At 39.0% G+C, this 27,440-nt stretch overlaps 1 protein-coding gene across 1 annotated transcript in view; it reads left to right on the top strand.

The window, feature by feature from the left end:
* Positions 1-27,440, top strand: part of AFG1L (AFG1 like ATPase) — a 197,836-nt gene that overhangs the window by 33,447 nt on the left and 136,949 nt on the right. Inside the window, exons 3-5 of the mRNA XM_019967261.2 lie at positions 11,939-11,990; positions 23,570-23,671; positions 24,591-24,721. Of these exons, the coding sequence (XP_019822820.2) occupies positions 11,939-11,990; positions 23,570-23,671; positions 24,591-24,721 (285 nt within the window). The remainder of the gene's footprint in view (positions 1-11,938; positions 11,991-23,569; positions 23,672-24,590; positions 24,722-27,440) is intronic.

The following is a 27,440-nucleotide window of genomic DNA, read 5'->3' as shown; positions in this document are numbered from 1 at the left end:
GTGCCAGTTCTTTGAAAATCCAGGAGAAGCTTGGATGGCCGTTTTAATCCCTCAAATTCAGAACCTCAACTGGGTTCAGAATGGAATATTTTCCACATCTTTCTTTTGATAAACTGCAGGTCAGTTTGAAAATTATACTTATGTCCTAGATGTCCCTCTGAACAAGTGGTGGATTTGGAGTAGGTCGCACCCAAGCTAGTCCAGAATTTGAATTCAGTCAGGAGTGAGTAAGCTGGAAGGATTTGCTGAAGAAATTAGCTCATTTGTCTGACATGTATCAGTTCAGTTCAGTTCAGTCGCTCAGTCGTGTCCGACTCTTCTCGACCTCGTGAATCGCAGCACGCCAGGCCTCCCTGTCCATCACCAACTCCCGGAGTTCACTTAGACTCACGTCCATCGAGTCAGTGATGGCATCCAGCCATCTCATCCACCGTCATCCCCTTCTCCTTCTGCCCCCAAACCCTCCCAGCATCAGAGTCTTCTTCAATGAGCCTTAGAAACGCTTGTTACTTGAATGCATGCAGCATTAAAAAGTCATTTGCATCTCGCAATTCTGTTGTAATCAGAAATTGAGCCATTGCTTAGGCTAGTTGTTTTAGAGATTTAAACTCACCCCCCACCCTCCTCCCGCTAGTTGTTTAGCTACTTAAAGGCTTAATTATACTAGTAAACTGAACAAATTGGTGTACTTTAGGTTACAAGGGTTCTTTTGCAAATCAGCTGAAGGCATTTAAAAAAAGATTTTCATTTAAAAAGAATTTATGGGTGCTAACATATAGTTCAGTTTTTTAGTTTTTTAATGGTCTTCTTAGAAACCTGAAGTGAAAAAAAAAAAAAAGAAACCTGAAGTGATCTACTTTTATCAAACAGTGGTTTATGTTGAGAATGCTTGTTTTTAAAAGATGTAATTATGTTCAGCATTCCAGCTGGAATCATTGTTTCTGATTCTGTCATTTTGGGAGATAATAATGGAATGGTGAGGGGTGTGTGGAGAAGCAGGAAAAGTAATATTCCTGCATTTTAAACAAATTGAAAACTCTTTTTATTTAAAAGCACCACCATTATTATCTTAATTGTCCTAATGGAAATTATGCTTGACTAGCAAGTGGACAGTAACCCAGAAAGGTGGAGGACATGCTATTTTAATTTCCAGCTTTGATGAGAATCACCTTGGATTATTTTTAATGCTTGAATTTTAATATTATAAGGAACAAAGGATAAAGTTAGAATGATTAAATCAAAATATTTGGAATGATGGATGACAGATGTTTACCTTGCAGAAGTTAAAGGAATAGTTTTGAAAGCAATTGTCTAAAATGCTAATATGTAGATACTTTTGGAATAATTTAAGACTTAATTCAAAAGTAAAAATAATACAGTAATTAATCACTTTTACAAATTTTGCATTTTGTTTTACCCAACTTTTTATTTTGAAAAATTTCAACAGTACTCTTAAAACCACTTAAAATGGTCAACATTTTGCTGCATTAGGGTTTTTTTCTCTCAGTATTTTCCCTTTAATCATCTGAAAATAAGTTGTAATATTGAAACACTTGACCTCCAAAAACATCATTATGTATCCTAACAAGGACCTTTCCCTGCATAACTATATTACCATTATCACACCAAGAAACTTTTTTTTATTGGAATATAATTGCTTTGTAATATTGTGTTAGTTTCAGCTGTACGAGGAAGTGAATAGACTATGTGTATACGTATATTCTCTCCCTCTTGGGCCTCCCTTCCCCTCTACCTCCATTTCTACCCATCTAGGTTCTCACAGAGCACAGAGCTGAACTCCCTATGCTATACAGCAGGTTCTCACTAGCTGTTTATTTTATACATGGTAGTGTATATGTTAATCTTAATCTCCCAGTTCATCCTACCCTTCCCTTCCCCTACCTGTGTTCCACATGTCTGTTCTCTACATCTGTGTCTCTATTCCTGCCCTGGAAATAGTTTCACCTATACCATTTTTCTAGATTCCACATACATGCATTAATATACAACACTTATTTTTCTCTTTTTGACTCACTTCACTCTGTATGACAGACTCTACTTCCATCCACATCTCTACAAACGATCTAGTTTCATTCCTTTTTATGGCTGAGCAATTTTCCACTGTATATATGTACCATATCTTCTTTTTTTTAAAAATTAACTAATTTTATTTTTGGCTGGGCTGGGTTTCATTGCTGCGTGCAGGCTTTCCCTAGTTGCCAGGAATGGGGCCTACTCTCAAGTTGCAGTGCTTGGGCTTCTCATTGCGGTGGCCTCTCATTGTGGAGCATGGGCTCTAGGGCACTCAGGCTTCTGTAGTTGCAGCTCGTGGGCTTAATTGCTCCCCAGCATGTGGGATCTTCCCAGACTGGGGCTGGAACCTGTGTCCTTTGCATTAGCAGGCAGATTCCTAACCACTGGGCCACCAAGGAAGTCCCTGTACCATATCCTCTTTATCCATTTATCTGTTGCTAGACAGTTAGACATTTAGGTTGTTTCCATGCCCTGGCTATTGTAAATAGTGCTGCAGTGAACATTGAGGTACATGTGTCATTTTGAATTATGCCTAGATCTTCTTAGGGTATATGCCCAGTAGTGGGATTGCTGGGTCATATGGTAGTTCTGTTTTTAGTTTTGTAAGGAACCTCCATACTATTCTCCACAGTGGCTATATCAATTTACATTCCCACCAACAATGCAAGAGAGTTCCCTTTCCTCTACACCCTCTCCAGTATTTACTGTGTGTAGACTTTTTGATGATGGCTATTCTGATGGGTGGTTAGAATGTGGTACCTCATTGTGGTTTTTTTGAAACACATATTTGGCTGTGCCGGGTCCTGGTTGTCACATTCAGGATCTTTGATCCGTTTTCTTTGTGGCATGCGGGATCTTTAGCTGCAACATGTAGGATCTAGTTCTTCGACCAGGAATTGAACCCAGGCCCTCTGCAGTGGGAGGGGAGGCTTAGCCATTGGACAACCAAGGACGTCCCTCTCATTGTAGTTTTGATTTGAATTTCTCTAATAATGAGCAGTGTTGAGCATCTTTTCATGTATTTGTTGGCCATCTGTGTATTTTCTTTGGAGAAATGTCTGTTTAGGTCTTCCACCATTTTTTGATTGGATTGTTTGCTTTTTTTTGACATTGAACTCCATGAGTTGTTTGTATATTTTGGAGATTAATCCCTTCTTGCTTCATTTGCAAATATTTTCTCTTAACGTTGATGCAGTGATATAGGGTCACTCAATTTAGCAAATAAAAATAAAGTCTAGATAAACTTGAATTTCAGATAAATAATGGTTTTTTAGTGTATGTATGTCCCATGCAACATTATATGATGTCAGTGTGAAACTCAAATTTAACTGGGCATCCAGTATTTTATCTCATAATATAAAGTAATTAATATGGGCTAAATATGAAGCCCATATTTAAATTTCTTCAGTTGTCCCAAATGTTCTTTTAAATATGTGTTTGTATGTGAATCCAGTAATCATGTTTTACATTTGACTTTGTCTAATAAAATTTTGATAGAATAATTATCAGGTATTTACTTTAAAAACATAAACTCATGTTCAAAAGATTCTTTGTGTGAAAGTGGGCTTTCCATGTATATGAAATTAAAAACATAAATTTTTACTAAATTTAGTGATTTGGAGTGTCATCACCAAAATATATAACAACTAGGACCCCAAACACTTGTGACATTAGCACATTTCCTTGTTGGGCGACTGGCAATTTAGTCATATTATTTAAAAAAATTTTAATAACATTGTTTCTGACAGCTGCTTTTCTTGTTAGCCTCCCTTTTGATTTAGTGTTATAGTGTTCTATTACTTATTATAGTAAGTCTCCTAAACTTGAGATGCTCTCTTGACTCATTACCTGTGAGTTGTTTTTAGGTTCCACATATGAGTTCATACGTTCTTTCTCCGTCCGATTTATTTCTCTTAGCATAATGCCTTCAGTGTCCATCAGTGTTGTCCCAAATGTCAGAATTCCTTTCTTTTTTAATGGTTGAATAATTTCCATTATGTGTGTGTGTGTAACACTTCGATTGTTTCCGTTTTTTTGGCCATTGTAAATAATGCTGCAATGAACAGGGAGTTGTAGATATCTCTTTGAGCTCGAGTTTTCATTTGGATAAATATCCAGAAGTGGAATTGCTAAATCGTATGGTAGCGCTATGTTTAATTTTTTGAGGAACCTGCATACTGTTTTCCACAGTGGCTGTACCCATGTACATTCCAGCAGTGCATGAGGTTCCCTTTCTCTACATCCTCAGCAACACTTATTTCAAGCAGGGCTCCTCTGGTTGCAGTGTGAGGGCTTCTCATTGTGGTGGCTTCTCTTATGGGGCATGATCTCTGAGCACATGGGCTTCAGTAACTGTGGCATGTGGGCTCAGGAGCTGTGGCTCCCGGGCTCTAGAGCACAGGCTCAGTAGTTGTCGTGCATGGACTTAGTTGCTCCGAGGCATGTGGAATCTTCCCAGACGAGGGATCAAATCCATGTCTCCTATGTTGGCAGGTGGATTCTTTACCACTGAGCCACCAGGGAAGCCCTGGAGATCTTCTTTATCTTGCCCTCCTGCTTATTTTGACTTTGTGTTCAACTTGGCTTATGTCAGAGTAGCAAACTAGCATCACATCTATGCAGCGTACTGCCCAGAAGACAAGAGCTCTTTCACCTAGAGATGAATAACAGAACTCCCCTTGGTTGAACTTAGTCATAGACTTACCCCTGAAACCCTCATCTGGTTGTGGAGGATAGAGCAGGGAGTAGGACCGTTCTCATCTAAAGGACATGACGGCCGCACAGTTGTATAAGATTGCTGAGAAGAGTCTGAAAGCCCTGAGGAGTACCCCTTCATTTTGTCAACAAATCTATTTCACTGGTTAGTTTACAGTGTCTCTGAACAATTCTCTAGAGCCTTCTTAGCTCCCTTCAAGCTAAACTACGCTTCCCCCATCACTTTCAACAGATGTCTACGTCTTTATAAAGAGAAAACAGAAGGCATTGTGTTGGCCCTCCTTCAGCCTCCTATATGAAGTTGCAATCCCAGAAGTCTGGGTGAATGTGAAGGAATGTGAAAGAAAGTCAGTATCTTAGTATGAGTTTTTTCTGTTTTTAGCTATCCTTCCATATTTATTTTTAATTTTATTCCATTAGGTAGGCGTACAGTGATTCTTTGGAATATATTGAGATTGCTTCTAATTGCTTAGAATATGAACAGTATTTGAAAATGTGCTCCCTGTTCTTGAATGTATTCTTGATTTGTTTGGTAGAGTTTATATAGATATGAAATAGCTTAAGTGTACATTAATGTTCAGATCTTTGAGAGGGGTGTGTCAGAGGGTGTGATGTTTCTTCTTTTGTGGTCCATAGGTTTGGATAGAGGTGGGTATCAGCACATGAAGTTTGCAGTCTTCAGTGTGAGTGAGTGGGCCTTGTGATTAGGCGTGCAGAGGTGGGCAGTGGATGGGAACTCCCCTGTGCTGTGCCCTGAATCCAATAGATAAGGAAGCAGCACAATAGATAAGGTGTAGAGTTGATGTGGCTTACCCAGAGTCATGTAGCTAATAAGTAGCAGAATCAGAATTTGTACCAAGATCTTTTCAGTTCAGCTCTACTACTCTTTCCTTGTGGAGGTAGGTAATAGTTTTCCACTATCTTCCAACATCATCCTTATGCTTACTATCCGCAGAGTCTATAATACAGTATCACTGTATCCCTATCAAAAACCCATTAGAGAAGGTGCCATGATCCTACTTCACAAATTCCCTCAGATATAGTTAACATGACAAATTTTACAGCTGGTCACTTGAGAAACTTATGTTCAGATTTCCAAGTTTTTGTCTAGTGTGAAGTGTGTGTATTTTAGAGGTTGGGCATGTATCAGTGTTCTGGTAGGAAACTGTTTACAGCAGTTCCAAATAAAGACTGAATCAAGAAATGACTTAGAGAGTCATGGGCAGGGCAGTCCTAAGGCAGCAAACAGGGCATGGAGGAGTGAAGGAGTAGCCTGCAGAGAGCTGGAGCTGTGGCACGAGGACCTCGTGGCTCTGGAGAGAAGCCTCTCTGCCAGAGACACAGCCTGGAAGCAGGGAGGAAGCGGGGCTTTCTCTCCACCCCCTCCCTCCAGTCTCCTACAAGCAGTGCCTCCCAGAGGCTGAACCCAGCTGGCAGCCAGCTAGCAGCCAGCCAGCAAGGTTTCCCCCTAGGGTAGAGAGCAGGACATCCGAGGCTTGTTGGGGGACGGGAGCATGTGGCACATCCCAGCACCTAGGACCCAGGCCAGGGTGGCGTGCTCTGAGACATAAGAACACATTACAGGAAATTAAAACATTGAGAAAGGGAATTTAATGGACCTGAAAAATAGGGTAAATTGTGAGAAAATGTAAATTAGGAACATGTAAATGATGTGGGTTCCTGTGTAGTTATTTTGAAGAAACTGTGTGAACCCAACTCTCCCTGAATTCACTATGATGAATAAAGAACTTAGAAACTTCTTTAGGACCCATTTTACAGCCTTGTAAATAGCTTTACTGTTCTCCATTCAATCCTCTGACTTTCCCATTAAAATATAGATTTTTAATCCTTTGAAATAATTTCAATAATTTTTGGAAGACTGAAATTTTATTAGGAAAAAATCAGCTTGCTTCTCCAAGTAAAAATACTTGGTGCATATAATAGAGTTTAGATGGATGATATCTAACATTTATCATTAGGGGACTATCCATTGTGTTTATCAACTTCTTTGGAGTAAAATCTTTCTTTGGAGTAAAATCTGCATCTTAAATAGTATTTATGCTATACTAGATATCTGTGATTTCACATGTTTGAGAATCTTTTCCTTTGGTACTCTATAACCATCTGGTACCTCTTTATCATCTTCTAAATGTTGCCTTAAATATAATATAAATTATGTATGTAATATATAATGTAGTATGATGGTGGTGGTGGTGGTGGTGGTTTAGTCGCTAAGTCGTGTCCGACTCTTGCAACCCCACGGACTGTAGCCTGCCAGGCTACTCTGTTCATGGGATTCTCCAGGCAAGAATACTGGAGTGGGTTGCTATTTCCTACTCCAATAATGCAGTATAATATTTGGCAAACTGCTTTTTCAAAAATATATTAACTTTGGGTAAAACAGAAGAGAGGCCCAAGTGAGATATATATGTGTGTGTGTGTGTATATGTGTATATATATATATATATATATACATACATACACATGCCTATATTTGTATTAACACATATATGCATATATATGTGGGGTTTTTTTTAGCAGTGTTGAGTTCTTGCCATGTCATCTTTCCCCTCCCATCTTTGTTAAATTTTTGCCTTGAATTTCACTGATTCAGCACATGTTGATTATATTCTGACTAGACCCTGGACAATTTCTGCAAATTATGTTCAGTCCAGTTCAGTTCAGTTGCTCAGTTGTGTCCAACTCTTTGCAATACCATGGATTGCAGCATGCCAGGCTTTGCTGTTCATCACCAACTCCCGAAGCTTGCTCAAACTCATGTCCATCAAGTCATTGATGCCATCCAACCATCTCATCCTCTGTCATCCCCTTCTTTTCCTGCCTTTGATCTTTCCCATCATCAGGGTCTTTTCCAATAAGTCAGTTCTTTGCATCAGGTGGCCAAAGTATTGGAGTTTCAGCTTCAGCTTCAGTCCTTCCAGTGACTACTCAGGACTGATTTCCTTTAAGATTGACTGGTTTGATCTTGCAGTCCAAGGAACTCTCAAGAGAGTCTTCTCCAACACCATAGTTCAAAAGCATCAACTGTTCGGTGCTCAGCTTTCTTTATAGTCCAACTCTCACATCCATACATGACTACTAGAGAAACCATAGCTTTGACTAGATGGACCTTTGTTGGCAAAGTAATGTCTCTGCTTTTTAATATGTTGTCTAGGTTGGTCATAGTTTTTCTTCCAAGGAGTAAGCGTCTTTTAATTTCATGGCTGCAGTGACCATCTGCAGTGATTTTTGGAGCCCAAAAAACTAAAGTCTCTCACTGTTTCCATTGTTTTCCCATCTATTTGCCATGAACTGATGGGACCAGATGCCGTGATCTTCATTTTCTAAGTGTTGAGTTTTAAATCAACTTTTTCACTCTTCTCTTTCACTTTCATCAAGAGGCTTTTTAGTTCTTCTTCGCTTTCTGCCATAAGGATGTGTCATCTGCGTATCTGAGGTTGTTGATATTTCTCCCAGCAATCTTGATTCTAGCTTCTGCTTTATCCAGCCTGGAATTTTGCATGATATACTCTGCATATAAGTTAAATAAGCAGGATGACATTATACAACCTTGACGTACTCCTTTTCCTATTTGGAACCAGTCTGTTGTTCCATGTCCAGTTTTAACTGTTGCTTCCTGACCTCCATACAGATTTCTCAAGAGGCAGGTCAGGTGGTCTGGTATTCCCATCTCTTTCAGAATTTTCCACAGTTTGTTGTGATCCACACAGTCAAAGGCTTTGGCATAGTCAATAAAGCAGAAATAGATGTTTTTCTGGAACTCTTGCTTTTTCGATGATCCAACGGATGTTGGCAACTTGATCTCTGGTTCTTCTGCCTTTTCTAAATCCAGCTTGAACATCTGAAAGTTCATGGTTCAGGTACTGTTGAAGCCTGGCTTGGAGAATTTTGAGCATTACTTTGCTAGCGTGTGAGATGAGTGCAATTGTGCAGTAATTTGAACATTCTTTGGCATTGCCTTTCTTTGGAATGAAAACTGACCTTTTCCAGTTCTGTGGCCACTGCTGAGTTTTCCAAAATTGCTGGCATTCTGAGTGCAGCACTTTAACAACATCATCTTTTAGGATTTGAAATAGCTCAAGTGGAATTCCATCACCTCCACTAGCTTTGTTTGTAGATGCTTCCTAAGGCCCACTTGACTTCACATTCCAGGATGTCTGGCTCTAGGTGAATGATCACACCATCGTGGTTATCTGGGTCGTGAAGATCTTTTTTGTATAGTTCTTCTGCTTCTGTTAGGTCCATACCATTTCTGTCCTTTATTGTGCCTATCTTTGAATGAAATGTTCTCTTGGTATCACTAATTTTCTTAAAGAGATCTAGTCCTTCCCATTATGTTGTTTCCCTCTATTTCTTTGCATTGGTCACTGAGGAAGGCTTTCTTCTCTGTCCTATTCTTTGAAACTCTATATTCAAATGGGTATATCTTTCCTTTTCTCCTTTGCTTTTAGCTTCTCTTCTTTTCTCAGCTATTTGTAAGGCCTCCTCAGACAACCATCTTGCCTTTTTGCATTTCTTTTTGTTGGGGATGGTCTTAATCATTGCCTTCTGTACAATGTCACGAACCTCTGTCCATAGTTCTTCAGACACTCTCTCTATCAGATCTAATCCCTTGAATCTGTTCGAATCACAGCAAAATATGTTGTGAGCAAGTAATCAATTGCTGTGACATTGCCAGTTACTTTCTGCGAAAGTTGCTTTCAAAAGATTTCTAATACATAAAATGTACTTAGAGATTATTAAGTTGTATATAAGTTTTCTAATTTGAAGCTGTTTTAAAATTATTGAGGGAAAAAAAATTGTTGAGGAGCACATTGGTTTTTTTCTGGAAAGTTGAAAATAGAATAACCAATGTATAAGAATGGTTCATGTAAGATATTAAAACAAGGCAAATTAAGGAGTTTTGGCAGGAGTAGTTTCTTCTTTCTCTTGAGATTTAAGAATAGATGGAGAGTTGATGTGCAGAAGAACACAGGAAAGGCATCCAGTTGGCAGAATCAAAGCAAAGCAGATTCTTTTGCCTAAACTGATGAAGGTTCTTCTGGAAGGGGCTGATGAAGTCAGGGGCTGGATTTATAGAGAAAGCTAAGAGGAGAGCAAGAGAGGTTTCTGAGGCATACCAGACTGAATCCACATATTAAAAAACAAAAGTGTTATAAAAGATCCTGAAATCTAGCTTTTGCAAATGTTCTCTGTCAAATTATCTGCTGCTGTGGTGATGCTAAATGGCATAACCTTTGCTTCCTTCCACTTTTGTTGTTGTTTAGTCATTAAGTCATGTCCGACTCTTTGACACCGAATGGACTGTAGCCCACCAGGCTCCTTTGTCCAGGGAATTTCCCAGGCAAGAATACTGGAATGGGTTGCCATTTCCTTCTCTAGGGGATCTTCCAGGGATCAAGCCTGTGTCTTCTGCTTTGGCAGGTGGATTGTTTAGTACTAAGCCACCTGGGAAGCCCCCTTTCTGCTTTTATCCTCTCTGTACTCTCTTGGATCTGGCTCTCCTTGGTTTTTACATAGGTGTCTAGGAACTGTCATAGAGTTTGAAGGTTACTCTTCTAAGTGGAACAAAATTTAGAATGGTAATTTGGGTTGATAATAATGTCGGACAAAGAGAAGTTCCATTTTGTTTCTTTTTGAGGCCTTCATCCTCCTGCTTTGGTCTGTACTTGATTGCTTTCTTGTCCTGCTTGTGCCACTGTAGCCTAGGTGTTCATATTTCTGCTGGGGAAGATTTTTTAAGACCTTGTAAATGTGGAATGTCAACTTCCATTTTCACACTTGATGGTTAGATGGGAAATCATTGTCTCTCAAATTTTATTCAAGTTTTATAAGTTTTTTATGACTTGTCTCTACCACTTCCCTCCTCCACTGCCACCTTGGATGTTTGTAAGATTTTCTTTATTTTCCTTGTGTCAGAAATTTCAGGATTATGACTTGGTGAGCAAGAGTAAGTTAAGTTGCTTCAGTCGTGTCCAACTCTTTGTGACCTCATGGACTATAGCCCACCAGGCTCCTCTGTCCATTGGATTCTCCAGGCAAGAAAACTGGAGTGGGTTGCCATGTCCACCTCCAGGGGATCTTCGAAACCCAGGGATTGAACTGGTGTCTCTTATGTCTCCTGCATTGGCAGGCAGGATCTTTGCCACCAGCACCACCTGGGAAGCTCTTGTGACTTGGCATGGGTCTTATTTCCCTCGTTGTGCTGGATGCTTACTCTGTCCTCCTCATCTTAAAATTTCATCCTTCAGATTTGAGAAAAATCTTAGGTAATTTCCTTCTCTCTTTTTTATCTTTTCCCTTTCTGGAATTCCTTTTGGTTAGCTCTTGGACCTCCTGAATTAATCCTGTAATTTTCTTACATTTTCCATCTTTTATTGTTACCATTTGTTTTATTTCTGGAATTTTATTTTTGGTACTGTATGTTAAATTTCAGAGTACTCTCCTTTGTTCTTAATATTCCTTTTTAGAAATTGCATTTTGTTCTTGCTTTATAGTTTTAATAACTTATTTTCCTCAGCATATTAATTATACTGGTTATAGTTTTATTTTGACGTTTCCTTTTGCAGTCTGTTTCCTCTGTATATTTGCTGTGGTCTCCAACTTTCATAATGAGAGTTTTTTTTTTTTTCTTCCAATTTCTATTGATTCTGAGCTGTCAAATCATTTTAGTGTCATTTCAGATACTAATGAGCTGATTGAAGGCTGACTCTTAAGAGATTTGTTGACTAGCGTACTTTACTGTAAGGTGATCTGATAGGGATCCCGTTCTTTCTTTGGGAGAAACCAACACACAAGTGCCTTTTTCTCTGGAAACCATTTAGTTTCTCCATAAAAAGTCTTCCGATCTCTTGCTTGCTGGGAATGAACTAGGCTGTCATTGTTTGGGGAGCCCATTTGCAAATGAGTGGAATGATTACATGGTTAGTTTGGTGAAGGAGGTGTAAACTTAAGTTGTGTGACTTCAGAGCTTTGCTCTGAGCTACTGATTCTTGCCTTCTATGTTAAAATGTAAGTGGGGCATCATAGCCTTTTATGTCAAGTTTTTTGTACTTACTGTGTGCAGTAGCCTGTTTCACTCCTATATATAGCTTGGTTAGGAACACTGTGTATGATGATATTCATTTATTTCCACATTGGAGATTTATAATTTTTTCTTAATTTGCAGCTTTTTTCAAGGAGCAAACCTCCAAGGGGCCTGTATGTTTATGGAGATGTGGGTAAGTGTGTTAAAATAAGTTTTAAGTGGTCTAAACAAAAAGTTTCCTAGCTTTCACTCAGAGAAAACTTCCATTTCTATCTTTCAACACACCACCAGCAGGAATAGGATGAGATGAGGTAAAACAGGGGAGAGGAGAGGATTGTAGATTTCTTAGGTTTTACTTTTATTTCTCATGAGCTGTGACTGTAGTTGAAGGCATGATTAGTTAGCATGTTAGGTGCAAACACTATTTAATGAATAAAGTGAATTGATCTCAGTGACAGAAATCATCTCTAGATAGGTTATTTGATAAATCAGAATCTCATTGCTCAGTGCTGTTTGACTCAGCTTAATAACTTAATAAGTTGCTCATTTTAATTTTAATTTCCACTAATACTTCTACTCATAATCTAAACTCTTGCCCCTAATTTAGTCATCTTCAGTCTATTGATGAGTGCACACTCTAAACATATAAGTGGTAACATTTCCTTCTCGCACTTCCAGTCATTGGGCATGAAGACTCATTTTCTTGGAAACTTTGTGAACTGTCAGTTTCTCTAATATGTGGGCGTGCTCAGTCATGTTCGATTCTTTGCAGCCCTGTGAACTGTAGCCCGACAGGCTCCTCTATCCATGGAATTTTCCAGGCAGGAATACTGGAGTAGGTTGCCATTTCCTACTCCAGGAGATCTTCCTGACCCAGGGATTGAACCCACATCTCTTGCATCTGCTGCATTGGCGGGCGAATGCACCACCTGGTAAGCCTTTCTGTAATAGATTTTCCTAATCAGTTGTCTTGCTTCTTCCTTGACTTCATTATTGATGAAGTTGTCTGTTTTCTGGTTTCGATTTTCCTTCAACCAAATCCTTTTGTTCTAGTCCTAAACCTTTCCCTAGTTATCCACCTTCACGAATGCCATGAAGGTGGCTCTTCTGTCATCTGGCCTTACAGCTTGCCAATCACTTCTTTATTTGGCATACTCAAAGTATTTGATGTAACGAGATCAGTTTTCAGTTCAGTTCAGTCGCTCAGTCGTGTCTGACTCTTTGTGTCTGACCCCAAGAACTGCATCAGTTTTAGTCCTTGACTGATCAACAAGCCTCAGACTCCCTTGTAGCCATAACAGATTTTCATTGTGAGGAAGTGGTGGCAGAGGTTTATTATCTTAGTAAGAATTTTAGGATAATAGGAGTTGTATTGGAGAAGGAAATGGCAACCCACTCCAGTGTTCTTGCCTGGATAATCCCAGGGACGGGGGAGCCTGGTGGGCTGCCGTCTGTGGGGTTGCACAGAGTCGGACACGACTGAGGCGACTTAGCAGCAGCAGCAGCAGGAGTTGAATAAGTAGTTACACTGCCTTAAAGGTCAAACTGTTCTTTTCTTTTCTCGGTCCTCTCTCTTATTCTGATGTTTATTAATGCCTCTAAATGTCTGTTTTACATTTATAGATTTAGCAAATCTAATAAATGATTAGTGTTCAGTTTTTAAAAAGGGAATGATAGAGATTCTTGAAGTTCTTTTATCTTTCTTTCTAAATTATTAAAAACATTTTTATTGGCGTTTAACTGCTTTACAATGTTGTGTTAGTGTCTGCTACGTAGGAGAGTGAGTCAGCTATACGTACACATGTATCCCCTCTTTGTAACTGCAGAGCGTTGAGTAGAGTTTCCTGTGCTGTGCAGTAGGTTCTCCTGAGTTTTCTGTTTTATACATAGTAGTGTATATACGTCAGGCCCAATCTCCTAATTCATCCCATCCGCCCTTTCCCCTCTTGGTGTCTATATGTTTGTTCTCTATCTCTTTGTCTCTGTATCTGCTTTGCAGATAGGTTCATTTGAGCCATTTTTCTAGATTCCACATATACATGTAAATATATGGTATTTGTTTTTCTCTTTTAAGTTCTTGAAACTTGTAGATTTTAAAAATGTGAAAGAATCTCAAACTATTCTTTTTCTTTGTTCATCAGCTAATTGGTATTTCTGAGACCAATGTATGCTTACTCAGCATCTAATTTATATCAGGTACTTGATCAGATTATGTGTCTGCACCTTTGGCTATCGCTAGGAGATCTCATTCTGTAGTCATCTCTCATTTTTTTGCCTCTTTGGAGAACATTTACTTCCTGTACCTTTACTTTCATGTTCAGTGATTGCTAAAATCAGAATCTTTGTTTCCCCTGTTTCTTTAACCACTTAACCATAAATGAAGATGCTTAGTAAAGCACAACAGTTTCCACTTCTGCAAAAGGACTTAAAAAAAAAAGCACAAATATGGAGGTTGTTGGATTTTAGTTTTGAAAATACAACCATATTCTAACACATTGAAGGGAGGTACAATAAACATAATTCATCTGAATGTTTGAAAGAATTAGAAAAGATGTGATAACATGGTATATTCACATAGGCTGGATGTGTGGTAATCTTTGGCTATGCACATCTTCATAATGTAGAGAGGGGAAGAGAAAGGAATTCTGAAACAGGAAGTGAGGTGAACATTTTGGTGGCTTTACTCTTTAGTTTAGAATTCTTACAAAATAGATAATAAAAGATAGGTCAAATTTTCATTTTTGTGGGGCTTACTGGCTGGGAGAGTAGCCTCGGCATGTCTTCACAAGCTCTTATTCTTTGTTATTTTTCTTTTTTAGACTTGGGAAACAAGTATTCAATTTTAAAGAGACTTGATGGAAAAGATGTCTGTTTTATAGCAATCCCTTTTCCTCTCCTTATTCCTGCCCTTGGCTTGGGCTCTGTTATACCCACCTCACTCTGCTCTTATCTTCATAGGTGTGTTGAGATAATCGATCAGATAGGCTAGGGAACCCCAGGAACGTTGATATCATCATGGTTCAATCTTGAGATGTTTCATTAACAAAAAGCTTATTATATCTCATGCAAAAACCAAAAGCTGCAGTAGCAGTATTTTGTGGCTTCATTCTTATCCTACAGCTGGCTTTCTTACAGCAAGGTTTCAGCTCTAGACTAACAGAATGTGTGATGACAGGGTTAATGATTTCTCTCATGTATCAGAAGAGAATAAAGTCCCTTTTTTGCGGTCTCCTGGTTTAACCTCACTTGTTTCACACTAGTAATTTTACCAGTGGAAAGGTAGACTGGTTTTAAGGTTAGGAGTTGGAAAGCAAAATTCTGCTAAGTGGGAGGTAATGGTGGAAGCTACCACTTCCAGCTCCTTCTATGGGGGAGTCGGGGGTGCAGGGTGTCACCTGTGAAAAGAGCACCACTAGAGGAGGCTCTTGAGTAATGATTTTTGGCTTCCCAGCTATGGGCTTAAAAGTTAGAACTTACTAGAGTTTACATGGCTTCCCAGGTGGCACTAGTGGTAAAGAACCCTCCTGCCATTGCAGGAGATATGAGATGCAGCTTTGATCCCTGGGTTGGAATGATCCCCTGGAGAAGGGCATGGCAACCCTCTCCAGTATTCTTGCCTGGAGAGTTCCATGGACAGAGGAGCCTGGTGGGCTACAGTCCATAGGGTTGCAAAGAGTCAGGCATGATTGAAGCAACTTATCATGCACAAGAGTTTTAGGTTTTATAAATGACTCCCCTAGTAAGATTGATTGTCTTATCTTGAGAAAATTACAAGGTTTTATTTAGGATTCTGTAGATGCCAAAGCCGGAGAAGGCAATGGCACCCCACTCCAGTACTCTTGCCTGGAAAATCCTGTGGATGGAGGAGCCTGGAGGGCTGCAGTCCATGGGGTCGCTAAGAGTCGGACACGACTGAGCGACTTCCCTTTCACTTTTCACTTTCATGCATTGGAGAAGGAAATGGCAACCCACTCCAGTGTTCTTGCCTGGAGAATCCCAGAGATGGAGGAGCCTGGTGGGCTGCCGTCTATGGGGTCCCACAGAGTTGGACATGACTGATGTGACTTAGCAGCAGTAGCAGCAGATGCCAAAGCAAAATTGTGAGGTAAGGGAAATTTAGTGTTGGTTTCTTCCCTACTTTTCCCCAGCATTCTTCCAGTTACTTGACAAATAAGCACCTGCCTTGTGCCCCGTTGTCTGTTGTTTCTGGAAATGTAATGGTGAATGAAAGCAGACACAGCCTTTGCTCACTCAAGGTTTACAAGCTGTGGCAATGGCTTTTTTGGACGTGGCTCACAGGTAGTAATTTACTTTACATCCTGAGGTAGTATATCCTTGGGTGTGTGCACACCACACACGTATAAACTTCTTTATCCTGTAAGATTTCCTATAACCTGGACATTGCTGATGCACACTGAAGTGTGATGTGAGTCTTCCAATTTTGTCTTTTTCAAGATTATTTTGGCTATTCTATTGCCTTTGTGTTTCCATGTTCATTTTAGAATTCATTTGTTCATTTAAAAAAAATCTTAGGATACTGAGATTTCAACTGGGAGTCTGTTAAAGACATGTTAAAGATCAATGTCTACAGAGAATTGATAACTTAAAATATTGAGCATTCCAATCTATCACCATGGTATATTTCTTAATTTTAAAATATTTTCTTTAATTTCTCTCAGTGGTATTCTTTAGTTTGTAGTACAGAGGTCTGCCATGTGTTTCAATAAATTTGTTCCAGTGTCCAGTGTATTTTATGTTTTTTAATGCTGTTGCAAATGGTTGTTGTTGGTCATTGCTCAGTTGTGTCCGACTCTTTGTAACCCCATGGACTGCGGCATGCCAGGCTTCCCTGTCCTTCAGCATCTTCCAGAGCTTGATCAAACTCATGTCCATTGAGTTGGTGATGCCACCATCCCACCATCTCATCCTCTGTCATCCCCTTCTCCTCCTGTCTTCAATCTTTTCCAGCATCAGAGTCTTTTCTAATGAATCAGGTCTTTGTATCAGATGGCCAAAATATTGGAGCTTCAGCTTCAGCATCAGTCCTTCCAATGAATATTCAGGATTGATTTCATTTGAGATTGACTAGTTTGATCTCCTTACAGTACAAGCGACTCTAGAGAGTCTTCTCCAACACCACAATTCCAAAGCATCAGTTCTTCAGCCCTCAGCCTTCTTTGTGGTCTGACTCTCACATCCATACGTGACTATTGGAAAAACTGTAGCTTTGACTAGACGGACCTTTGTTGGCAAAGTAATGTTGCTGCTTTTTAATATGCTGTCTAGGTTTATCATAGCTTTTCTTCCAAGGAACAAGCATCTTTTAATTTCATGGCTGTAGTCACCATCCACAGTGATTTTGGAGCCTAAGAGAATAAAATCTGTCATTGTTTCCACTTTATCCCCTCTCATTTGCCATGAAGTGATGGGACCGGATGCCATGATCTTCGATTTTTGAATATTGAGTTTTAAGCCAGCTTTTTCACTCTCCTCTTTCACCTTCATCAGAAGGCTGTTTAGTTCTTCACTTTCTGCCATAAGGGTGGTATCATCTGCATAATCTGAGGTTATTGATATTTCTCTTGGCAATCTTGATTCCAGCTTGTGCTTCATCCAGCCCGGCATTTCACGTGATGTACTCTGCATAGAAGTTAAATAAGCAGGGTGACAATATACAGCCTTGACGTACTCTTTTCTCTATTTGGAACCAGTCTGTTGTTCCATGTCTGGTTCTAACTGTTGCTTTTTGACCTGCATACAGGTTTCTCAGGAAGCAGGTAAGGTAGTTTGGTGTTCCCATCTCTTGAATTTTCCAGTTTGTTGTGATCCACACAGTCAAAAGCTTTAGCAAATGGTATTGTATGTTAACATTTAAATTTCCAGTTGATCACTGCTAATATGTAGAATCAATTGATTTTTTGATGACTTTGCTAAACTCAGTTATTAACTCTAGTGGTTATTTGGTAGCTTCTTCAAAATTTTTTTGTGTATGCAATCATGTCTGTAAATAAAAGAATTTACTTTTTTCCTTTACAATGTCTATGCCTTCTGTTCAGTAGTTCTTTTTCTTGCCTCATTTCATTAGCTAGGATGCTGTACAGTGTTGAATAGAAGTCATGAGAGTGGGTATCCTTGTGTCAAATTTTGGGGAGAAATGTTCAGTCTTTTCTAGTAAGTATGATGTTGACTATAGGGTATGTGTGTTTGTGTGTCTGTGTGGGTGTTAATGTATTAGTTTTTTGTTGTTGTTGTCATGGCAACATATACATTCTACTTCTGTCTCTAGGAATGTGACTACTTTCAGTTCAGTTGCTCAGTTGTGTCCGATTCCCTGTGACCCCCATGGACTGCAGTACGCCAGGCCTCCCTGTCAATTACCAACTCCTGGAGCTTGCTCAAACCCATGTCCGTCGAGTCTGTGATGCCATCCAACTATCTCATCCTCTGTCATCCCCATCTCCTCCTGCCTTCAATCTTCCCAGCATCAGGGTCTTTTCCAGTAAGTCAGTTCTTTGCATCAGATGGCCAAAGATTTGGAGTTTCAGCTTCAGCATCAGTTCTTCCAGTCAATATTTAGGACTGATTTCCTTTAGGTTGGACTGGTTGGATCTCCTTGCAGTCCAAGGGAGTCTTAAGAGTCTTCTCCAACACGTCAGTTCAAAAGCATCAATTCTTTGGCGCTCAGCTTTCTTTATGGTCCAACTCTCATATCCATACATGACTGCTGAAAAACCATAGCTTTGACTATATGGACCTTTGTTGGCAAAGTAATGTCCTCTGCCTTTTAATATGCTGTCTAGGTTGGTCATATTGTCTCTTCTAAGGAGCAAGAGTCTTTTAATTTCATGGCTGCAGTCACCATCTGCAGTGATCTTGGATCACTCACTGCTACTTTAGGTATCTCATGTAAGTGGGATTGTATAATGCTTACTTATCCTTTTGTTTCTGAGTCATTTCATCTAGCATAGTGTCTTCAAGATTCATCCATGTTGTAGTGTGTGTCAGAATTTCATGCTTTTTTTAAGGCTAAATAATATTCTGTCATATTGTTTATACCAATTTTGTTTATTCATTCATCTACTGATGGATGTTTGGGTTGTTCCCATCTTTTGACTAGTGAATAATGCAGCTGTAAACATTGATGTACAAATATTGTTTGAATCCCAACTTTCAGGTGTCTTGTATATATCCAGAAGTAGAATTGCTAGATCACCTGATCATTTTATGATTAATTTTTTGAGGAACTGCCATACTGTTTTCCATAGCAACAGCACCATTTTACATTCCCACCAGTAATGTACAAGTTTCCACATTTTTCCGCATCCTTATCAACCTGTTTTTGTTTGTTGTTTTCATAATATCCATCGTAATGGATATGAAGTCATATCTCATTGTAGTTTTAATTTGCATTTTTGAAATGTTGTTGAGTATCTTTTCACTGTAGGTTTTTTGGTATTTGTCCATTATGAGGTCAAGGAAGTTTGCTTCTTTTTTTTAGTTTGCTAAGAGTTTTTACTGTGAATTTGTGTTGAATTTTTTCAAAATTTTTTTCAAACATTGTGAGAATCATATAATCCTTAAAAGTTTTTAACAGGAATGTAGTTGATTTACAATGTTGTGATACTTTCTGTTGTACAGTGAAGTGAATCAGTTTATATATATATATATATATATATACACACACATCCACTCCTTTTTAGATTCTTTTCCCATATAGACCATTACAGGGTACTGAGTAGGGTTCCCTTTGCTATACAGCAGGTTCTAATTGTTTTCTGTTTTACATATAACAGTATATATATGGGCTTCCCTGGTGGCTCAGATGGTAAAGAATCCGCCTGTAATGTGGGAGACCTCGGTTCGATCCCTGGGTTGGGAAGATCCCCTGGAGGAGGGCATGGCAGCCCACTTCAGTATTCTTGCCTGGAGAATCCCATGGTAGAGGAGCCTGGTAGGCTATACAGTCCATAGGGTTTCAAAGAGTCAGACATGACTGAGGCAACTTAGTACACATGCACAGTATATATATATGTCAGTGCCAATCTCCCAATTTATCCCTCCCCTCTCCTTATCCTCTGGTAACTCTAAGTTTGTTTTCTATATCTTTGACTCTACTTCTGTTTTGGAAATAAGTTCACTTATTCCCTTTTTTTAAGATTCCACATGTAAGCAATATCAAATGATATTTGTCTTTCTGTTGTTTGACTTACTTCACTCAGTGTGATAATCTCTAAGGCCCTCCAAGTTGCTGCAAAAGGCATTATTTTGTTCTTTTTCATTGTTGAATATCATTCCATTGTGTATATGTATCACATCTTCTTTATCCATTACTCTGCTTATGGACGTTTGTGTTGCTTCCATGTCCTGGCTATTGTAAATAGTGCTGCAGTGAACATTGGGGTGCATCTCTCTTTTTTTTTTTTTAATATATTTTATTTATTATTTGGCTGTACCAGGTTTGGGTTGCAGCCTGCTGAACCTTTAGTTGTCACATGTGGGATCTAGTTCCCTGGCCAGGGAGTGAACCAAGGACCCCTGCATTGGGAGCAGGGAGTCGTAGCCACTGGACCACCAGTGAAGTCCCCATATATCTTTTTGAATTATTGTTTTCTTTGGGTATATGCCCAGTAGTGGGATTTTTGGGTCATATGGTAATTCTGTTTTTAGTTTCTTAAGAAACCTCCATACTGTTCTCCATAGTGGCTGTACTACTTTACATTCCCACCAACAGTATAGGGGGATTCCAGGATTATCTAATTTTTTTTTAAATTGACACGTTTTTCTAGTTTTATTGAGACATAATTCATATATAACATTATGATTCGTATGTGACATACGTAAGCTTAAGTTGAACAACACAGTGAATGCATTGCAAAACTAAACTTATTTCAAACTTACAGCAATAAGTTTAGTTTCCATTCATTATCTCAGTTTAATATAAATATATATGGATGTGAGAGTTGGACTATAAAGAAAGCTGAGTGCTGAAGAATTGATGCTTTTGAACTGTGGTGTTAGAGAAGATTCTTGAGAGTCCCTTGGACTGCAGGAGATCCAACCAGTCCATCCTAAAGGAGATCAGTCCTGAGTGTTCATTGGAACTACTGATGTTAAAGCTGAGAACTCCAATACTTTGGCCACCTGATGCGAAGAGCTGACTCATTTGAAAAGACCCTGATGCCTGGAAAGATTGAAGGTAGGAGGAGAGGGGGATGACAGAGGATGAGATAGTTGGATGGCATCACCGACTCAATGGACGTGAGTTTGGGTAAACTCTGGGAGTTGGTGATGGACAGGGAGGCCTGAGGTACTGCAGTCCATGGGGTCGCAAAATGTTGGACGACTGAGCAACTGAACTGAACTGAACAGTATAGGAGGGTTCCAGGATTATCTAATTTTTATATGTTGAATTTTATTGTGACAGGTAGTTAAATAAGTTACTTGCATGCCAGCTTGATTCATTTGAAGTATTTTTTTTAATTGAAAACTTCATTGAGATAATTATAGATTCAGATGGAGTTATACGAAGTAATGCAGAGAAATCTCTATGCACTTTACTCATTTCCCCACTAAGGCAACATTTTGCAAAAGTGTAGTATAAATATCAAAATGAGGATATTGACATTGATTCAATTCACTGATCCTATTCAGATTTCTCCAGTTTTAATTATATAGTCATCCCTAGGTATCCACAGGGTATTGGTTTCAGTAGTCCTCGAGGATATAAAAATTTGGTAATATTCATGTCCCTTATATAAAATGGCATACTGCAAGGAATGCACTTTGCCCTCTGTTTCTGGGAGTTCCACATCAGCTGTGCTGTACTCACTTAGGTGTGTATATTTATTTCTATACAGTTTCTCACCTATGTAGGTTCATATAGCCACTGCTTTAGTCAAGGTACTGAACAATTGTATTAACACAAGAATTCCTTGTATTGCCCATCATTTTATAACCATACCTATTCACCCTCCATTTCTACATCCTGGCAACCACTAATCTGTTCTCCATTTCTAAAATTGTGTCATTTCAAGAATGTTATATAAATAAGAAAGCTTGTAACTTTTTAAGATTGGCTTTCTTTTTTTTACTCAGCATAATTCAGTGTACCATCATTCAAGTCGTTGTATGTATCACTGTCTCTGGAAATGGCTCATCTCACAGCTTTCTTTGGCTCACGTTATGAGGTATCACCTTACATGTGAACAGCTGTTACTCAGTGAAAGACTCAAGAGTGCCCACGTGTTGGTTTCTGGGGCTCTTTCATTATAGAACTGCCTCCTCTCGGGCTCTTTGCCTCACAAATTTCACCTGCATTTTTGGGCTCCCACAATCCTGATCTCTTAGCCCAACTCAGTTAGACCTGGGTATTTTATCTCTTTCTGTGCAGCAATCTGAAAAGTGCCTGCAAGCTAAAATCTGGAATGACATAGGACTCATCTTCTTAATCCAGTTGTCTGCTGATGGGCAATTGGGTTGCTTCCACATTTTGGCTGCTGTAAATAGTGCTGCTGTGAACATTGGGATGCATGCATCTTTTAAAGTTGGTGTTTTCATTCTTTCCAGATATATGCCCAAGAGTAGAACTGCTGGATCATATGGTAGTTCTATTTTTAGTTTTTAAAGCTATCTCCATACTGTTTTCCATAGCTACTGCACCAATTTACATTCCCACCAACAGTGTGCAAGGGATAATAGAGGAAGCCATGAGGATGAGAGACAAGACCAGCATTCCCTGGCCTGCCTGCTGGGGAATGCTGGGTGTGAAATGAACTTGATCACTTTCAGTGTCCTCAAAGCTCTGGGCTTTCTGTGAGGGAATAGGCTTCCGGTGCATACCTTGTTAAATGCTCAGGCTGTTGATTCTTCAATTGCTAATGTGATCATAGTGATTAAAAGTTTCAGAGAGTGTGTATTTATTTAACTTTAAAATTATTAAAGTTGGATAATTTAATTATAAAGGTTAACTGTATCTGAATTTAACTGTATCTGTATCTGAATTTCTTTCAAAAGCCTATATTCTCAGCTTTTAAAAAAAGTATTATAATTGTCAATTATCCAGCTCTAATCTACAGCTATTATTTATTTGCAGTTTTTATGTTAGATGCTAGTCTATATTTTCTTATTTTTTACTGGTGAATTTTCCATAGTGCCTGAGACAGTTCCACAGGCTTCCCTGGTGGCTCAGATGGTAAAGAATCTGCCTAGGATGTGGGAAACCCAGGTTTGATCCTCGGGTCTGGAACTTACCCTGGAGAAGGGAAGGGCTACCCACTCCAGTATTCTTGCCTGGAGAATTCCATGGACAGAGGAGCCTGGTGGGCTACAGTCCACAGGGTCGAAAAGAGTCAGACATGACTGAGTGACTGACACTTTTTCTCATGCTAAGTAAGGGCCATTACTTATTTTATTTATTATTATTTTAAATAATAAAATAATTATTTTATTTATACTGGTGCCTTTCAGAAGAGATACTGACTGATAAATAATCTGTAATTCTTGCCAGTTATGAACATAGTTCTCTGGAGGAAATAGTCCCCAGAGTGCTAACTAGATGTATTTCCTAAAAACAGGATTTTAACAAAAAAGAATAATATCAACATTTTATTTTTAGGTAGTTTAACATAAGAAATAAACACTCCTTAAAAAAAAAAAAGTAACATAGTGTTAAGTTTTCCAGTAGCAGAGTGTGGGTTCATTATCCCAAAGCTAATGAACAACCGCTAGAGCAATCAGTACATACTGTTTAATAGTATTTTTTTTTTTTTTAAGGTACAGGGAAAACAATGGTGATGGACATGTTTTATGCTTATGTGGAAATGAAGAGGAAAAAACGTGTTCATTTTCACGGTTTCATGCTAGACGTTCACCAAAGTAAGTTGATGATCTGAAAGAAGTGATTTTTAAGTGGCCAAACACAGCAAAGTAATTTTCCTCATTTTAAAGTTCTTAATCTAAAAAATTAGATTTTTGCTAAAAGTAAGATTTTATTTAGTTTCATTTGTTTTGTGCTATATTGAAATAATTAGTGGTGTGTCCAGAGTTGGTCCTAGAGACAAATTCATTCCTTCCAAATCAGAGAACAGAGGTTACTCTGTGAAGGCCAGACATTTCCTCTACTAAGGATTAGTAAGAAATGTTAAAGCCTCACCTGTCTCACCAGGGTATTCTTGATTAGGCCCTTTCCTCCATGTCATCTTAGCATGCGGGCATTCAGTTTGTTCTTGTATGTATGCTTTATTGCTTTGTCAGTGGTCTTACATTATTTCATCTTTGCATTATTTGTTTACCAGCCATACTGTAACCTCCTCAGGGCAGGAATATTATACTTTTCTTCAAATACTTTCAGCGTTTAGTAACATATAGTGAATGAAGTGGGCCTGGCTGGAAGTAAGGGAACATCCTGATTAGACGTGCCAGACATAGAGGGCAGGGTGACCTCCTGTGCCTGCATCCCTGAAGTCCTCAGGGCTAAGATCCATCTGTTGATCCATCAGCCACCATCTAATCATCTGTTCTGTCACTTTGTCATCTCCAAAGTGGCTGAAGAGTGGAGATGGAATGATCACAGAGTGTCCTTACAACCATGGGGATGTAGTAATATGTGAACAACTTATTTTGAGGTAGAGAAATTGCAACCAGCCTCAATAATCATATTTGCTTATATGTGAAATTTAAACTTCATTTGTATATTCACGCTGTTTCATTTAGAGGTTTAAAAAGTGTGTACTTAGGTGTCTAAAATGTACTTTTAGTACAATATTTGATTTGTGTTTAATTTCATCCATTTAAGGAATACACCGCCTTAAACAGAGTTTGCCAAAGAGGAAACCAGGATTCATGGCTAAATCATATGATCCAATAGCTCCTATAGCTGAAGAAATTAGTGAAGAAGCATGTCTCTTATGTTTTGATGAATTTCAGGTAAGGTAGAGATGTTTCATAGATGTAGAATGGTATACTGAGTTAAGTGTGAGTATTTCAATTCTGTTCCTGATTTTATCAGTTTTTAGAAACTAATACTTTATCTCTTATGACTTTAATTTTGTTATCTAGTCCTTGAGTCAGCACAGCATCACTTGCACAGGGCAAATTGACCCATCTACTTTTGTATGGCCAGTGAAAAAAAAAAGATTTTTATATTTTTTAAAAAAAGGAAAAGAGGGCTTTCCTGTTGGCTCATTGGTAAAGAATCCACCTGCCAGTGCAGGAGAGGCAAGTTCTGTCCCTGGCCTGGGGAGATCCCACGTGCTGTGAAGCAACTCAGCCCACAGCTATTGAGCCTGTGCTGTGAGCCTGGAAACCTCAACTATCAGCTACTGAAGCCCAGGCACCTAGAGCCTGTGTCCCCCAACAAGAGAAGCCACCGCAATGAGAAGTTTGCACACTGTTATGAAGCATAGCCCCTGCTCACCACAAACAGAGAAAGGCCTGCACAGCAGAAAAGACCCAGAACAGCCAAAAATAAACAAATAAATAAATAAATGAAATTATTAAAGAAAAAAAAACAACAAAAATGCATCAGACAGCCTATATGGCTGGCAAAGCCTAAAATGTTTACTATTCTTCCTTTTGTAGGAAGCTTGCCTACCCTATATTCTAATCAATGGATTCACATTTCCCCTACATCATGATGTAAAGGAAATAATATTATGATTACAAAATAATATCTTTAAAGATATTTGAAGTTTTTTTTTTTCAAGTGTTATATAAAAAATAAAGGATTCACACATCTCATTTAAGCCTCATCACTTATCTGTGATGAAGGAAGGGAATGGTTGAGTTGAAATTTTAAAGTTTGTTTTGGTTTTAGGGTTTGAAATTGTGCATTTAAATTGGTAATATGTTATTTCTTGGTCTTTATTTCTTATGAGAGCAGTTATCGCATCAAGGCAAGCAAAGTCTTATGCTTATTCTGTGTCCTCTGTATCCTTCTGTATCCCAGTGTTAAAATAGTAGTAGTAAAAATAACAGCAACAATAATAATGATACAAGATACTCTAGGTTAAGAATTATTTTCTCTTTATTTGACTGTTCTTTTTGGTAGTTCTGAAATGCTTTTTCTAAGATGCTTACCATAAGTGCAATTGATTATTGGAATGAAAATAGAAAAATCCATACGTACTGAATATAAGCTCAAAATAAATCTGTGAGTACTGAATATAAGCTTAAAAACAGGGCATCACACCCAAAACTTTTGAAAAAATATTTCTGGACCCGAGTGCAGAAACTCCTGTGTCTGATTGCCTAGAATAAAGGCCCAGAGAACTTTCAAGAGTAGGGAACTAACATTAGTTATATGCCTACCCGTGGCTCAACTGGTAAAGATTCTGCCTGCAATGTGGGAGACCTGAGTTCAATCCGTAGGTTGGGAAGATCGCCTGGAGAAGGGAACGGCTACCCACTCCATTATTCTGGCTTGGAGAATTCCATGAACTATATAGTCCATGGGGGTCTCAAAGAGTCAGACATGACTGAGTGACTTTCACTTTTCACTTTACCTCAAGGCAGGCCCTGGGTGACTCATACATCTCATCTAAGCCTCACAATGTATTTGTAATGAAGTGAGGAAATTGCTCTGGTTGAATTTTAAAGTTTCTTCCAATTTTAAGATTCTCTGAAATTATGCATTTAAATTGGTAGTGCATTATTTCCTGTTATTCTGTGCGAGTTAGTGGGTAGATCTATGGCCAGGATTCCTTTATCCCAAATGAGGCAAGTTGGTCTCCTCTAGCAACTCAGTTGGAGAAGGTGATGGCACCCCACTCCAGTACTCTTGCCTGGAAGATCCCATGGATGGAGGAGCCCGGTAGGCCGCAGTCCATGGGGTGTCTCAGAGTCGGACAGGACTGAGGTACTTCACTTTCTCTTTTCACCTCCATGCATTGGAGAAGGAAATGGCAACCCACTCCAGCATTCTTGCCTGGAGAATCCCACGGACAAGGGAGCCTGGTGGGCTGCCGTCTATGGGGTCGCACAGAGTCGGACACGACTGAAGCAACTTAGCAGTAGCAGTAGCAGCAACTCAATACACACAGCTCACAACGGTCTCAGTTTATGATAGAGGAGAAAGGAGAATTTTTTTTAACCAGTAATGGTGTTACACTGAACCATCTGGGGAGGAGGAATTTTTACCTCTTTCTCCCTTCAGTCATATTCAGACAGCCTGGCATTCGCATTCACCCTTTGTGTTATAGAACTACAAAGGTCTTCGGAAGAAAGGCTTATGGAAAGAGATGTTCCTTAGCTGCTCTGAAGAGGTACACTGAGTACACGAGTGTACTACAGAAAGAGAGGGCCTTATTTAGTTCTAAAAATAGCACCGAGTTAACAGTTATGTGGCCTTCAACAAGTCAGTCATGAATCACTGAACGCCATCTCTCTTGGTTTCTCATTATGAGTTTTAACCAAAATATCTCTAAACAAAATTGAATCGACAGAGTTAAATTTTTTTTTTCCCCTTAGAAACAGAAGTTTTATTGAAAGAGGGAAACCAGTGATGTGAACAAAGCACTACTTCTGTATGTTACTTGTGTTGTGTCAGCTTTTTAAACAAGAGAAACTTTGAGGTACATGACTCTGAGTACCTTCTTTTGCCACAGTTATCAGGTATTCAACACATTAAATTTTTGATTAAAGGTAT

The sequence above is a fragment of the Bos indicus genome, chromosome 9 (genome assembly GCF_029378745.1).
Source record: "Bos indicus isolate NIAB-ARS_2022 breed Sahiwal x Tharparkar chromosome 9, NIAB-ARS_B.indTharparkar_mat_pri_1.0, whole genome shotgun sequence".
In the NCBI taxonomy this organism is placed as follows: domain Eukaryota; kingdom Metazoa; phylum Chordata; class Mammalia; order Artiodactyla; family Bovidae; genus Bos; species Bos indicus.
This window is presented reverse-complemented; position numbering and strand designations above follow the sequence as displayed.